Below are 16266 nucleotides of genomic sequence, written 5' to 3' on the forward strand. Positions count from 1 at the left end.
TCCACCTGCAGTACAAATACTGTCACTAATACTGCAGTAATCCTATAGTACTGAGCCACGCCCCGAGGTCCACCTGCAGTACAAATACTGTCACTATACTGCAGTAATCCTATAGTACTGAGCCACGCCCCGAGGTCCACCTGCAGTACAAATACTATCACTATACTGCAGTAATCCTATAGTACTGAGCCACGCCCCCAGGTCCACCTGCAGTACAAATACTATCACTATACTGCAGTAATCCTATAGTACTGAGCCACGCCCCCAGGTCCACCTGCAGTACAAATACTGTCACTATACTGCAGTAATCCTATAGTACTGAGCCACGCCCCGAGGTCCACCTGCAGTACAAATACTGTCACTATACTGCAGTAATCCTATAGTACTGAGCCACGCCCCGAGGTCCACCTGCAGTACAAATACTATCACTATACTGCAGTAATCCTATAGTACTGAGCCACGCCCCCAGGTCCACCTGCAGTACAAATACTGTCACTATACTGCAGTAATCCTATAGTACTGAGCCACGCCCCGAGGTCCACCTGCAGTACAAATACTGTCACTATACTGCAGTAATCCTATAGTACTGAGCCACGCCCCGAGGTCCACCTGCAGTACAAATACTATCACTATACTGCAGTAATCCTATAGTACTGAGCCACGCCCCCAGGTCCACCTGCAGTACAAATACTATCACTAATACTGCAGTAATCCTATAGTACTGAGCCACGCCCCCAGGTCCACCTGCAGTACAAATACTATCACTAATACTGCAGTAATCCTATAGTACTGAGCCACGCCCCCAGGTCCACCTGCAGTACAAATACTATCACTAATACTGCAGTAATCCTATAGTACTGAGCCACACCCCCAGGTCCACCTGCAGTACAAATACTATCACTATACTGCAGTAATCCTATAGTACTGAGCCACGCCCCCAGGTCCACCTGCAGTACAAATACTATCACTAATACTGCAGTAATCCTATAGTACTGAGCCACGCCCCCAGGTCCACCTGCAGTACAAATACTGTCACTAATACTGCAGTAACCCTATAGTACTGAGCCACGCCCCCAGGTCCACCTGCAGTACAAATACTGTCACTAATACTGCAGTAACCCTATAGTACTGAGCCACGCCCCCAGGTCCACCTGCAGTACAAATACTATCACTATACTGCAGTAACCCTATAGTACTGAGCCACGCCCCCAGGTCCACCTGCAGTACAAATACTATCACTAATACTGCAGTAATCCTATAGTACTGAGCCACGCCCCCAGGTCCACCTGCAGTACAAATACTATCACTATACTGCAGTAATCCTATAGTACTGAGCCACGCCCCCAGGTCCACCTGCAGTACAAATACTGTCACTAATACTGCAGTAACCCTATAGTACTGAGCCACGCCCCCAGGTCCACCTGCAGTACAAATACTGTCACTAATACTGCAGTAATCCTATAGTACTGAGCCACGCCCCCAGGTCCACCTGCAGTACAAATACTGTCACTAATACTGCAGTAACCCTATAGTACTGAGCCACGCCCCCAGGTCCACCTGCAGTACAAATACTATCACTATACTGCAGTAATCCTATAGTACTGAGCCACGCCCCCAGGTCCACCTGCAGTACAAATACTATCACTAATACTGCAGTAACCCTATAGTACTGAGCCACGCCCCCAGGTTCACCTGCAGTACAAATACTATCACTAATACTGCAGTAACCCTATAGTACTGAGCCACGCCCCCAGGTCCACCTGCAGTACAAATACTATCACTAATACTGCAGTAACCCTATAGTACTGAGCCACGCCCCCAGGTTCACCTGCAGTACAAATACTATCACTATACTGCAGTAATCCTATAGTACTGAGCCACGCCCCCAGGTCCACCTGCAGTACAAATACTATCACTAATACTGCAGTAATCCTACAGTACTGAGCCACGCCCCCAGGTTCACCTGCAGTACAAATACTATCACTAATACTGCAGTAATTTTAGTAATTTGAGTTTAGTCGTTTGCAGTCGTATGTAGTAGTAGTAGTAGTAGTAGTATGTAGTAGTTGTAGTAGTAGTAGTAGTATGTAGTAGTAGTAGTAGTAGTAGTAGTATGTAGTAGTAGTAGTATGTAGTAGTAGTAGTAGTAGTAGTAGTAGTAGTCTGTAGTAGTAGTAGTAGTAGTAGTATGTAGTAGTAGTAGTATGTAGTAGTAGTAGTAGTAGTAGTAGTAGTAGTAGTAGTATGTAGTAGTAGTAGTATTTCTCACAGGGATGAAGTCTGGGAGCCACTCGGGGATGTGGTCAGGTTGCAGTAGTATGTAGTAGTAGTAGTAGTAGTAGTAGTAGTAGTAGTATGTAGTATGTAGTAGTAGTAGTAGTTGTAGTAGTAGTATGTAGTAGTAGTAGTATTTCTCACAGGGATGAAGTCCGGGAGCCACTCGGGGATGTGGTCAGGTTGCAGTAGTATGTAGTAGTAGTAGTAGTAGTATGTAGTAGTAGTAGTATTTCTCACAGGGATGAAGTCCGGGAGCCACTCGGGGAGGTGGTCAGGTTGCAGTAGTATGTAGTAGTAGTAGTAGTAGTATGTAGTAGTAGTAGTAGTAGTAGTAGTAGTAGTATGTAGTAGTAGTAGTAGTATTTCTCACAGGGATGAAGTCCGGGAGCCACTTGGGGATGTGGTCAGGTTGCAGTAGTATGTAGTAGTAGTAGTAGTAGTAGTAGTAGTAGTAGTAGTAGTAGTAGTAGTAGTAGTAGTAGTAGTAGTAGTATGTAGTAGTAGTAGTATTTCTCACAGGGATGAAGTCCGGGAGCCACTCGGGGAGGTGGTCAGGTTGCAGTAGTATGTAGTAGTAGTAGTAGTAGTATGTAGTAGTAGTAGTAGTAGTAGTAGTAGTAGTAGTATGTAGTAGTAGTAGTAGTATTTCTCACAGGGATGAAGTCCGGGAGCCACTCGGGGATGTGGTCAGGTTGCAGTAGTATGTAGTAGTAGTAGTAGTAGTAGTAGTAGTATGTAGTAGTAGTAGTATTTCTCACAGGGATGAAGTCCGGGAGCCACTCGGGGATGTGGTCAGGTTGCAGTAGTATGTAGTAGTAGTAGTATGTAGTATGTAGTAGTAGTAGTATTTCTCACAGGGATGAAGTCCGGGAGCCACTCGGGATGTGGTCAGGTTGCAGTAGTATGTAGTAGTAGTAGTAGTAGTAGTAGTAGTATGTAGTAGTAGTAGTAGTAGTAGTAGTAGTAGTAGTAGTATGTAGTAGTATTTCTCACAGGGATGAAGTCCGGGAGCCACTCGGGGATGTGGTCAGTTTGCAGTAGTATGTAGTAGTAGTAGTATGTAGTATGTAGTAGTAGTAGTATTTCTCACAGGGATGAAGTCCGGGAGCCACTCGGGGATGTGGTCAGGTTGCAGTAGTATGTAGTAGTAGTAGTAGTAGTATGTAGTATGTAGTAGTAGTAGTATTTCTCACAGGGATGAAGTCCGGGAGCCACTCGGGGATGTGGTCAGGTTGCAGTAGTATGTAGTAGTAGTAGTAGTAGTATGTAGTATGTAGTAGTAGTAGTATTTCTCACAGGGATGAAGTCCGGGAGCCACTCGGGGATGTGGTCAGGTTGCAGTAGTATGTAGTAGTAGTAGTAGTAGTATGTAGTATGTAGTAGTAGTAGTATTTCTCACAGGGATGAAGTCCGGGAGCCACTCGGGGATGTGGTCAGGTTGCAGTAGTATGTAGTAGTAGTAGTAGTAGTATGTAGTATGTAGTAGTAGTAGTATTTCTCACAGGGATGAAGTCCGGGAGCCACTCGGGGATGTAGTCAGGTTGCAGTAGTATGTAGTAGTAGTAGTAGTAGTAGTAGTAGTATGTAGTAGTAGTAGTAGTATTTCTCACAGGGATGAAGTCCGGGAGCCACTCGGGGATGTGGTCAGGTTGCAGTAGTATGTAGTAGTAGTAGTAGTAGTAGTAGTAGTATGTAGTAGTAGTAGTAGTATTTCTCACAGGGATGAAGTCTGGGAGCCACTCGGGGATGTGCAGGCGGCTGATCTCCAGGGAGATCTTCTTCCTGTGTCCTGGTTTGGTGACTCCGATGGCCGTCAGGTCCTGACACAGACACCAGGGGGCAGTGTTCAGTGTTACAGTATAAAGTATAAAGTACAGTGTTACAGTATAAAGTACAGTGCTGAGGATAAAGTATCAGACCTCGGGCGTCATGCGGCTGATGGTCGGCACGTCGTAGCCGTTGTTCAGGAAGTTGGCCGTGTACTGCTCCAGCTGGAACTCGCTGAGCCACTGGAAGATGGCGTCGGCGTCCTGGAACACAGAGGGTTAAACTGCAGGAGGCGGGGCTTAAACCGGAGAAGAGTAAACCCTTAGGCTGCATCCGAAACGAGCAGATCGCTAAGAGCTCTTACGCCAAACCGGATGTGTGTCAGCGTCCGCCATGACAAGATGCTTCCGAATTGGTCTGTCAGTTAGGAAGGAGTTAGGAAAAGGAGCCTCGATGCTAGCTATCATAGCCACTTTAGCATAGGGACCTCTGGTGCTAACTATCATAGCCACTTTAGCATAGAGACCTCTGGTGCTAACTATCATAGCCACTTTAGCATAGGGACCTCTGGTGCTAACTATCATAGCCACTTTAGCATAGGGACCTCTGATGCTAACTATCATAGCCACTTTAGCATAGGGACCTCTGATGCTAACTATCATAGCCACTTTAGCATAGGAACCTCTGATGCTAACTATCATAGCCACTATAGCATAGGGACCTCCTGTGCTAACTATCATGGCCACTTTAGCATAGGGACCTCTGATGCTAACTATCATAGCCACTTTAGCATAGGGACCTCTGATGCTAACTATCATAGCCACTATAGCATAGGGACCTCCTGTGCTAACTATCATAGCCACTTTAGCATAGGGACCTCTGATGCTAACTATCATAGCCACTTTAGCATAGGGACCTCTGATGCTAACTATCATAGCCACTATAGCATAGGGACCTCCTGTGCTAACTATCATAGCCACTTTAGCATAGGGACCTCTGATGCTAACTATCATGGCCACTTTAGCATAGGGACCTCTGATGCTAACTATCATAGCCACTTTAGCATAGGGACCTCTGATGCTAACTATCATAGACGCTACAGTGATAAATCCATGTTGTCGTCCCCACAGCTCAGTCACATGTCAGTGTTAAAGAGGAAACTCAGGAAACGGATTAAATGCTTTTGTTTTCATTTAGTAGAAACTTAAGCCACATGGATCATTTGCTGCTGTAGCTTTAAGAAACAGCTGTGGAAATAAAATAACACTAAACGGAAATGTTTGGATTATTTGGATTTTGGTTGTCTTTGTTTGGACACTATGTTGTTGTTGGACACTAGGGGGCGACATGCACTTTTGTTTGGCCTGCACTCCACCAATAACTTTAAAGAAGAAGAAAAACAGCTGTTGGTGATGTCACTTCCCTTTCCCCTGTTTAAGGACGGACAGATTGTTCAAAATGCTGCTGAAGCTCTAGTTCCCTAACTGCACAGATCTAACAGTCGACCCATGAAAGGTTAAGGAGTTAGTTACTAGTGTTAGAGCTTAGATGATATAATCTGATGGTTTCAGACGCAGCCTTACCTTCCCGTCCAGGAGCTGCTGAGGCCGCACAAACTGCTGAGAGAACGGCTCCGTCCTGGACTGGACAGTGACCGTCTGCCGCCGGGGGGTCCCGCCTGAGACACAGACAAGGAATGTTTAGCTCTGAAGTCTCAGCACAAAGAAACCTCACGGTGCATGTGGTCCCCCACTGGCCCAAAGTCCATCCAAACAGGGACTCCATCTTTATTTTAAAACGCTTCTTTGGTCCTCAAGCCAGGGAGCTGACATTTCTGCAATACCACCACCTGGTGGCCAGGGGTGACTGTTTTTTGTTCCACAGCAAAAAAGTTAAAGCCTAAATCTTTATGAACAATATGAATTCGCCCACTCCAAAGAATATGTCCAGAAATGAAAACAAAAACACACACAAGAAATCATGTGAAATCAGTGATTCTGATTCTGAACTAACACACAATATTAATTTTGTAAAATTTCCCACTTCACTGTTGTGTGTAATGTGTAAAAACAAGAGTTTTTAGACAGTAGTAGTGAATAACCTGAGGGGTCGGGCTGTTTGAGGTCACTGTGTGCACTGTCTCCAGCAGAGGGCGCCGCCTGCAAAGAAACATCAGACAGAAGAAGCTCAGGCCTTTCAGCTGTTCAACCTGAGAACAACAAATACCATATACAATATAATATATATATATTTAATATAATCCACAGTTCTTTTAGAAACTGGATTTTAACTTAGTTTAACTAAGTGTGTACTTTGTCGGTATGACTGCTGTTCTGGCTCGGCCCGTTGGTGGCGCCGTTGCTCTCGGTGCTCTGCCCACTGCCGGCGCTGCGGGTGCTGCCCACACTCCCGGTGCTGCCCACACTGCTCCGGTCGCCCGCTGGAACCACACCATCAACACACACGGTACACACATAAAACACGCATTATACACACATAATACACGCATAATACATGCATAATACACACATAATACACACATGATACACACATTATACATGTATTATACATGCGGTATACACACGGTATACACACGGTATACACAGGGTATACACGCGTCAGAGAGGAGACCGCTAGCACAATGACATATAAGACTTTCCATAAAATTAACCCAGATTTCCTTTGTGACGTTTATTTCTTTCCTTCTTTACCATGTTTCTTTCTGCTCTTTTAAACCCAGAGCCTCTTTGTAAATTTAATCGACTGAATGCGAAACAAATGTTTCTTCCTGCGTCTCTGATTGTATTAAACATTTGTAAACATTTGTACTGATATTGAGCTTCATGTTTGTTCTTCCTCACGGACAAAGTACAGACTGTTCCTTTGGCAGAGAATTTCACTGATAAACCTAACCTGTGTCACGGACGTTTACGTGTTTTCAGTCCCTGCTTTTACTTTTTATTTAGTTTATTTAGTTCATGAATCGACCAAAAGTGTGTTTCAGTTATATCTGTGCTAGCTTTAGCCTGATGTTAGCCCCGTGTGTTTCGGTTTTACCTGTGTTAGCTTTAGCCTGATGTTAGCCCCGTGTGTTTCGGTTTTACCTGTGTTAGCTTTAGCCTGATGTTAGCCCCGTGTGTTTCGGTTTTACCTGTGTTAGCTTTAGCCTGATGTTAGCCCCGTGTGTTTCGGCTATACCTGTGTTAGCTTTAGCCTGATGCTAGCCCCGTGTGTTTCGGTTATACCCGTGTTAGCTTTAGCGTGATGTTAGCCCCGTGTGTTTCGGTATTACCTGTGCTAGCTTTAGCCTGATGTTAGCCCGGTGTGTTTCGGTTATACCTGTGTTAGCTTTAGCCTGATGTTAGCCCCGTGTGTTTCGGTTATACCTGTGTTAGCTTTAGCCTGATGTTAGCCCGGTGTGTTTCGGTTATACCTGTGCTAGCTTTAGCCTGATGTTAGCCCGGTGTGTTTCGGTTATACCTGTGTTAGCTTTAGCCTGATGTTAGCCCCGTATGTTTCGGTTATACCTGTGTTAGCTTTAGCCTGATGCTAGCCGCGTGTGTTTCGGTTATACTTGTGTTAGCTTTAGCCTGATGCTAGCCCCATGTGTTTCGGTTATACCTGTGCTAGCTTTAGCCTGATGTTAGCCCGGTGTGTTTCGGTTATACCTGTGTTAGCTTTAGCCTGATGTTAGCCCGGTGTGTTTCGGTTATACCTGTGTTAGCTTTAGCCTGATGTTAGCCCCGTGTGTTTCGGTTATACCTGTGTTAGCTTTAGCCTGATGCTAGCCCCGTGTGTTTAGGTCATACCTGTGTTAGCTTTAGCCTGAGTTTAGCCCCGTGTGTTTTGGTTATACCTGTGTTAGCTTTAGCCTGATGCTAGCCCCGTGTGTTTCGGTTATACCTGTGCTAGCTTTAGCCTGATGTTAGCCCCGTGTGTTTCGGTTATACCTGTGCTAGCTTTAGCCTGATGTTAGCCCCGTGTTTTTCGGTTATACCTGTGTTAGCTTTAGCCTGATGTTAGCCCCGTGTGTTTCGGTTATACCTGTGTTAGCTTTAGCCTGATGCTAGCCCCGTGTGTTTCGGTTATACCTGTGCTAGCTTTAGCCTGATGTTAGCCCCGTGTGTTTCGGTTATACCTGTGCTAGCTTTAGCCTGATGTTAGCCCCGTGTGTTCCGGTTATACCTGTGCTAGCTTTAGCCTGATGTTAGCCCTGTGTGTTTCGGTTATACCTGTGTTAGCTTTAGCCTGATGTTAGCCCCGTGTGTTTCGGTTATACCTGTGTTAGCTTTAGCCTGATTTTAGCCCTGTGTGTTTCGGTTATACCTGTGTTAGCTTTAGCCTGATGTTAGCCCTGTGTGTTTCGGTTATACCTGTGCTATCTTTAGCCTGATGCTAGCCCCGTGTGTTTCGGTTATATGTGTTAGCTTTAGCCTGATGCTAGCCCCGTGTGTTTTGTTTATATGTGTTAGCTTTAGCCTGAGTTTAGCCCCGTGTGTTTCGGTTATACCTGTGTTAGCTTTAGCCTGAGTTTAGCCCCGTGTGTTTCGGTTATACCTGTGTTAACTTTAGCCTGATGTTAGCCTCGTGTGTTTCGGTTATACCTGTGCTATCTTTAGCCTGATGCTAGCCCCGTGTATTTCGGTTATATGTGTTAGCTTTAGCCTGATGCTAGCCCCGTGTGTTTTGTTTATATGTGTTAGCTTTAGCCTGAGTTTAGCCCCGTGTGTTTCGGTTATACCTGTGTTAGCTTTAGCCTGAGTTTAGCCCCGTGTGTTTCGGTTATACCTGTGTTAGCTTTAGCCTGATGTTAGCCTCGTGTGTTTCGGTTATACCTGTGCTATCTTTAGCCTGATGCTAGCCCCGTGTGTTTCGGTTATATGTGTTAGCTTTAGCCTGATGCTAGCCCCGTGTGTTTTGTTTATATGTGTTAGCTTTAGCCTGATGCTAGCCCCGTGTGTTTCGGTTATATGTGTTAGCTTTAGCCTGAGTTTAGCCCTGTGTGTTTCGGTTATACCTGTGCTAGCTTTAGCCTGATGCTAGCCCCGTGTGTTTTGGTTATACCTGTGTTAGCTTTAGCCTGATGTTAGCCCCGTGTGTTTCGGGTATACCTGTGCTAGCTTTAGCCTGATGTTAGCCCCGTGTGTTTCGGTTATACCTGTGTTAGCTTTAGCCTGATGTTAGCCCCGTGTGTTTCGGTTATACCTGTGTTAGCTTTAGCCTGATGCTAGCCCCGTGTGTTGCGGTTATACCTGTGCTAGCTTTAGCCTGATGTTAGCCCCGTGTGTTTCGGTTATACCTGTGTTAGTTTTTGGCCTGAGTTTAGCCCCGTTTGTTTCGGTTATACCTGTGTTAGCTTTAGCCTGATGCTAGGCCCATGTGTTTTGGTTATACCTGTGTTAGCTTTAGCCTGGTGCTAGCCCCGTGTGTTTCGGTTATACCTGTGTTAGCTTTAGCCTGAGTTTAGCCCCGTGTGTTTCGGTTATACCTGTGCTAGCTTTACCCTGATGCTAGGCCCATGTGGTTTGGTTATACCTGTGTTAGCTTTAGCCTGATGTTAGCCCCGTGTGTTTCGGTTATACCTGTGTTAGCTTTAGCCTGATGTTAGCCCTGTGTGTTTCGGTTATACCTGTGTTAGCTTTAGCCTGATGTTAGCCCCGTGTGTTTCGGTTATACCTGTGTTAGCTTTAGCCTGATACTAGCCCCGTGTGTTTCGGTTATACCTGTGTTAGCTTTAGCCTGATGTTAGCCCCGTGTGTTTCGGTTATACCTGTGTTAGCTTTAGCCTGATGCTAGCCCCGTGTGTTTCGGTTGTATGTGTTAGCTTTAGCCTGATGCTAGCCCCGTGTGTTTCGGTTGTATGTGTTAGCTTTAGCCTGATGCTAGCCCCGTGTGTTTCGGTTATATGTGTTAGCTTTAGCCTGATGCTAGCCCCGTGTGTTTCGGTTATATGTGTTAGCTTTAGCCTGATGTTAGCCCCGTGTGTTCCGGTTATACCTGTGTTAGCTTTAGCCTGATGCTAGCCCCGTGTGTTTCGGTTATATGTGTTAGCTTTAGCCTGATGTTAGCCCCGTGTGTTCCGGTTATACCTGTGTTAGCTTTAGCCTGATGCTAGCCCCGTGTGTTTCGGTTATATGTGTTAGCTTTAGCCTGATGTTAGCCCCGTGTGTTCCGGTTATACCTGTGTTAGCTTTAGCCTGATGCTAGCCCCGTGTGTTTCGGTTATATGTGTTAGCTTTAGCCTGATGTTAGCCCCGTGTGTTGCGGTTATATGTGTTAGCTTTAGCCTGATGCTAGCCCCGTGTGTTGCGGTTATATGTGTTAGCTTTAGCCTGATGCTAGCCCCGTGTGTTGCGGTTATACCTGTGTTAGTAAATCCGCAGTGCGCGTACAGCATGTAGCCGTCGTCGGTCTGCAGGGGGCAGTGTGGCGCAGAGGAGGAGGAGGAGCGGGGCGGGCGCTGGGTGGTGGGCAGAGAGGCGTGGCGGGAGAGGGCGCCCCCTGGAGGAGGTTAGGAGCAGGTCAGGGTTAGGGTTAGACACAGAGGAGCAGCAGGCGGAGGAGGAGGAGGAGTTTAAAGCCCCGCGGCGGAGCATGTGACCTGGGATGATCCGCAGAGGGGCTATAAACTGATTCAATGTGTGTTTGGGAGATTTAAGGCGAGACGCTGCAGGCGAACAAGGAAACAATACATGTAGAGAAAAAAAAATATGAATAATGGATAATGGAAAATAATATAATTATAATTGAATAATTGAATTAATGGCTATACTTTTGACATATAAATATATTTTTAAAGGGACTTTGGAGTTTTTGTTTTATTTGTTAAAAAACAAAAAAAGACAAAAATCCAGAAAAAAAAGACAAAAATCCAGCAAATAAGTGACAAAAATCCGCGGGTGGTAAGAGGTTAATATCGGATATCAGACGATATTCTAACCCCCAGGATCGGTATCAGAAGTAAAAAGCTGCATCTCTAGGTTCGACAATATCAGAAAAAGGTTTAAAGAAAAGGCTTTTGAAGTTACAATTTTCCCAAATATGAATCTGTGGAGAAACAGTGACTCAGCAACATTTAACCCCTTAACTCCCACCTGAACCGAGCACATTTTCTCCAGTATGGCTTTACCCCAATCCAAAAGCTTCTGGAAAAAAGGTGAGAAAATAACGACAGAATTGAGACGAAAACAATGATGAAGATGTGACAAAAAAGGGAGAAAACTTAAGACAAAAAACTGACAAAAAATTTACAAAAAATTGACAAAAAAATGACAAAAATGTGACAAAATATTTACAAATCAAATGACAAAAAAAATTACAGAAAGTGACAAAAAAATGACGAAGAATTTACAAAAAAATGACGAAAAAATAACAGTGGCAAAAAATTGACAAAAAATGATGAAAAAGTGGCAAAAATGTGACGAAAATGTGATAAAAATTGGACAAAAAAATTACCAAAAAGGGAAAAAAATGTTTTACAAAAAATTGACAAAAAAATTATGAAAAAGTGGCAAAAATGTGATAAATATTTGACAAAAAATGTACAAAAAAGCTACAAAAATGAGTTGAATACCCCCAAAAAATGATGGAAAAAAATCTGATGACGTGAGGCAAAAGATCCATTCAGATGAGTTTTGTAGATCTTAGCTTTCAAATGAGGCGTTACACTGGCCCACAGGATTTGGGTAAAACTGAACGGGAGAAAATGCTCTTCAGGCAGGAGTTAAGAGGTTAAACAGATTATTGTGGAGACTTTTATTTGTTTCTAAGAGAAAGTTTATGAGCTCAGAGTTGAGTTTTGCTGCAGCGTCTCGCTTTAAAACAGGTTTGAAAGTCGGACAGAAGAAGAGGAGGATCTGTGGTTCAGCGGGGGAGGATCACAGTAAAAGTAATAATCAAATGTAAGGATTTTTAATGCTATTTTAATGCACAAATACTGCACTTTTAGTCCTTTTAAGTTTGGCAAATATTCCATCAAACAGAGAAATTAAGGAAACTTCAATGTTTTAGAACTTGGAGAATTGAAGGCCTTCGTTTTGAGGCCTTCCCAGTGTTCAAGGCCCCGCTGAACACGGTGGTATCAGTGAAAGTATTACGGTAATGCAGTATCAGTAGTGGTATTGCAGTAGTGCAGTAGTTACCGATGCGGCGGCTGATGACCTCCACGATGTTCGGGGGGAAGAATCCCACCCGGTCGGTTCCTCTCTGAGAGTCGTGGATGTGGCCTTTCCACCGGCCGTCGGCGTGCTGCTCCATCACCTGAAACAAAGTACTTTTACTACTAATACTACTACTACAACTACAACAAGTGCTGCTCCATCACCTGAAACAAAGTACTTTTACTACTAATACTACTACTACAACTACAACAAGTGCTGCTCCATCACCTGAAACAAAGTACTTTTACTACTAATACTACTACTACAACTACAACTAGTGCTGCTCCATCACCTGAAACAAAGTACTTTTACTACTAATACTACTACTACAACTACAACAAGTGCTGCTCCATCACCTGAAACAAAGTACTTTTACTACTAATACTACTACTACAACTACAACTAGTGCTGCTCCATCACCTGAAGCAAAGTACTTTTACTACTAATACTACTACTGTTACTGCAGTATGAAGCTGTCGTACCGTGATGACGTCTCCCGCTCTGATGTTCAGGGCCGTGGGGTCGTGGACGTTCCAGTAATCCTTCAGCGCTCGCACCTGCAGCACTCCCCCGGCGTCTGCAACAGAGACAGGCTGAGTCAGAGCCAGAGACCTGACCAGACCCACTGGACAGTCCAGACCCTCCAGACCCACCAGACCCACCAGACCCTCCAGACAGTCCAGACCCTCCAGACCCTCCAGAGCCAGAGACACTACCAGACCCTCCAGACCCTCCAGACCCACCAGACCCTCCAGACAGTCCAGACCCTCCAGACCCTCCAGAGCCAGAGACACTACCAGACCCACCAGACCCACCAGACCCACCAGACCCACTGGACAGTCCAGACCCTCCAGACCCACTGGACAGTCCAGACCCCCCAGACCCTCCAGACCCTACCAGACCCTCCAGACCCACCAGACCCTCCAGACCCACCAGACCCTCCAGACCCTCCAGACCCTCCAGAGCCAGAGACACTACCAGACCCACCAGACCCACCAGACCCACCAGACCCACCAGACCCACTGGACAGTCCTGACCCTCCAGACCCACCGGACCCTCCAGACCCCCAAGACCTACCAGACCCACTAGACCCACCGGACAGTCCAGACCCCCCAGACCCTCCAGACCCACCGGACAGTCCAGAGCCTCCAGACCCTCCAGACCCTCCAGACCCACCAGAGCCTCCAGACCCTCCAGACCCTCCAGACCCACCAGACCCACCAGACCCACCAGACCCACCAGACCCACCGGACCCTCCAGACCCCCAAGACCTACCAGACCCTCTGGACCCCTGCAGACCCTCCACACTGCCCAAGAGTCCATACCCTCCAGACCCTCCAAGAGTCCAGACCCTCCAAGAGTCCAGACCCTCCAGACCCTCCAAGAGTCCAGACCCTCCAGACCCTCCAAGAGTCCGGACCCTCCAAGAGTCCAGACCCTCCAGACACTGCAAGAGTCCAGACCCTCCAAGAGTCCAGACCCTCCAGACACTGCAAGAGTCCATACCCTCCAGACCCTCCAAGAGTCCATACCCTCCAGACCCTCCAAGAGTCCAGACCCTCCAGACCCTCCAAGAGTCCAGACCCTCCAAGAGTCCAGACCCTACAAGAGTCCAGACCCTCCAGACCCTCCAAGAGTCCAGACCCTCCAAGAGTCCAGACCCTCCAAGAGTCCAGACCCTCCAGACCCTCCAAGAGTCCAGACCCTCCAGACACTGCAAGAGTCCATACCCTCCAGACCCTCCAAGAGTCCAGACCCTCCAGACCCTCCAAGAGTCCAGACCCTCCAAGAGTCCAGACCCTACAAGAGTCCAGACCCTCCAGACCCTCCAAGAGTCCAGACCCTCCAGACCCTCCAAGAGTCTAGACCCTCCAGACCCTCCAAGAGTCCAGACCCTCCAAGAGTCCGGACCCTCCAAGAGTCCAGACCCTCCAAGAGTCCAGACCCTCCAGACCCTCCAAGAGTCCAGACCCTCCAAGAGTCCAGACCCTCCAAGAGTCCAGACCCTCCATACCCTCCAAGAGTCCAGACCCTCCAAGAGTCCAGACCCTCCAGACCCTCCAAGAGTCCAGACCCTCCAAGAGTCCAGACCCTCCAAGAGTCCAGACCCTCCAAGAGTCTAGACCCTCCAAGAATCCAGACCCTCCAAGAATCCAGACCCTCCAAAAGTCTAGACCCTCCAGACCCTCCAAGAGTCCAGACCCTCCAAGAGTCCAGACCCTCCAAGAGTCCAGACCCTCCAGACCCTCCAAGAATCCAGACCCTCCAAAAGTCTAGACCCTCCAAGAGTCCAGACCCTCCAAGAGTCCATACCCTCCAAGAGACCAGACCCTCCAAGAGTCCAGACCCTCCAGACCCTCCAAGAGTCCAGACCCTCCAGACACTGCAAGAGTCCAGACCCTCCAGACCCTCCAGACCCTGCAGATGTTGCTCTTACAGATGTTGCTCTTACCCCTGAGCAGCTGTTTGATGTCGCGGCTGCAGTGTTAGCCCTTACAGATGTTGCTCTTACCCCTGAGCAGCTGTTTGATGTCGCGGCTGGCGTGTTAGCCCTTACAGATGTTGCTCTTACCCCTGAGCAGCTGTTTGATGTCGCGGCTGGCGTGTTAGCCCTTACAGATGTTGCTCTTACCCCTGAGCAGCTGTTTGATGTCGCGGCTGGCGTGTTAGCCCTTACAGATGTTGCTCTTACCCCTGAGCAGCTGTTTGATGTCGCGGCTGGCGTGGGACGTGGTGAACTGGTTGACGATGTCCAGCGCCGTCTGGTTGTAGGTGTTCCGGACGTTCACGTCGACTCCGCCCTGAGACGCAGTAAAGTTCAGCGTTTGACCCCCAGCCTCAGACGGCGAGAGTTAAACCCGTGACTCACGTCCAGCAGCAGCCGCACCACCTCGGTCTTCCCGTAGAGGGCGGCCTCGTGCAGCGCCGTGCCCGCCTTGGTGGTCCTGTTGATGTCGATGCCGGCGCTCAGCAGCAGCCGGATCACGTCTCTGTGGCCGTTGCGAGCCGCCAGGTGCAGCGGCGTGGTGAAGGCGGAGTCAGTGGGCTCCTTCCTGTCGCCCTCCAACAGAGCGGCCGCCATGTTGCTGCTGAGGAACAACTGCGCCACCTGCAGGAGCCACAAGGAACAGCCTCAGCAGCCGCTCTGGTCTGACTCTGGGTTTAACCTCTTAACTCCCACCTGAACCAAGCACATTTTCTCCAGTTTGGCTTTACCCTAATCAAAAAGCTTCTGGAAAAAAGCACCAAAACAGCCACGGAAAATGAGAAGAAACAAGGATGTAAACGCGACAAAAATGTGACAAAAATGTGACAAAAATGTGACAAAAATGTGACAAAAAGTGACAAAAATGTGACAAAAATGTGACAAAAATTCAACCAAAAATGTGACAAAAATTCAACCAAAAAGTGTCAAAAATTCAACAAAAATGTAACAAAAATTCAACCAAAAAGTGACAAAAATGTGACAAAAATTCAACAAAAAAGTGACAAAAATTCAACCAAAAAGTGACAAAAATGTGACAAAAATGTGACAAAAAATCAACCAAAAAGTGACAAAAATTCAACAAAAATTCAACCAAAAAGTGACAAAAATTCAACAAAAATTCAACAAAAATGTGACAAAAATTCAACAAAAATATGACAAAAATTCAACCAAAAAATGACAAAAATTCAACAAAAATTCAACAAAAACTCAACCAAAAAATGACAAAAATAGAACCAAAATGAAAAAAAAAAGAAAAGAAAAAAAAACATCCAAAAGGTGACACAACACAGCAACAACGCAAGGAAAAAGATCAGTTTTGTGGGTCTTAGCTTTCAAATGAGGTGTTACACAGGCCTATGTAATAGCCAAAGAGGACAGAGGCGGGAGTTAAGAGGTTAACTTTGGTTTACTGCTTTTAAATCATCACTTTAATGCACCACCACACATCTACAGTGAGAGCCAGGTGTTTACAGACACTTTATAAAAAGACACATGCATTTTTTCCCTCACTGTCTGACATGAAACCAAAATTAACTTTAACTTTGTCAATTAGAATTTTCTAAATTATTTCTATTT

At 46.4% G+C, this 16266-nt stretch overlaps 1 protein-coding gene across 1 annotated transcript in view; it reads right to left on the bottom strand.

Annotated features, from left to right (window-relative positions):
- Positions 1–16266, bottom strand: part of LOC306969040 (CASK interacting protein 2) — a 44746-nt gene that overhangs the window by 12196 nt on the left and 16284 nt on the right. The window contains exons 6-15 of the mRNA XM_079564651.1: positions 15073–15312; positions 14896–15004; positions 12686–12780; positions 12186–12303; positions 10408–10545; positions 6357–6484; positions 6146–6203; positions 5628–5722; positions 4197–4307; positions 3996–4097 (exon numbers count right to left, since the gene is read on the bottom strand). Coding sequence (XP_079420777.1) covers positions 3996–4097; positions 4197–4307; positions 5628–5722; positions 6146–6203; positions 6357–6484; positions 10408–10545; positions 12186–12303; positions 12686–12780; positions 14896–15004; positions 15073–15312 — 1194 coding nt within the window. The remainder of the gene's footprint in view (positions 1–3995; positions 4098–4196; positions 4308–5627; positions 5723–6145; positions 6204–6356; positions 6485–10407; positions 10546–12185; positions 12304–12685; positions 12781–14895; positions 15005–15072; positions 15313–16266) is intronic.

Source organism: Gobius niger, assembly GCF_951799975.1.
Source record: "Gobius niger genome assembly, chromosome: 10".
Taxonomy (NCBI): Eukaryota; Metazoa; Chordata; class Actinopteri; order Gobiiformes; family Gobiidae; genus Gobius; species Gobius niger.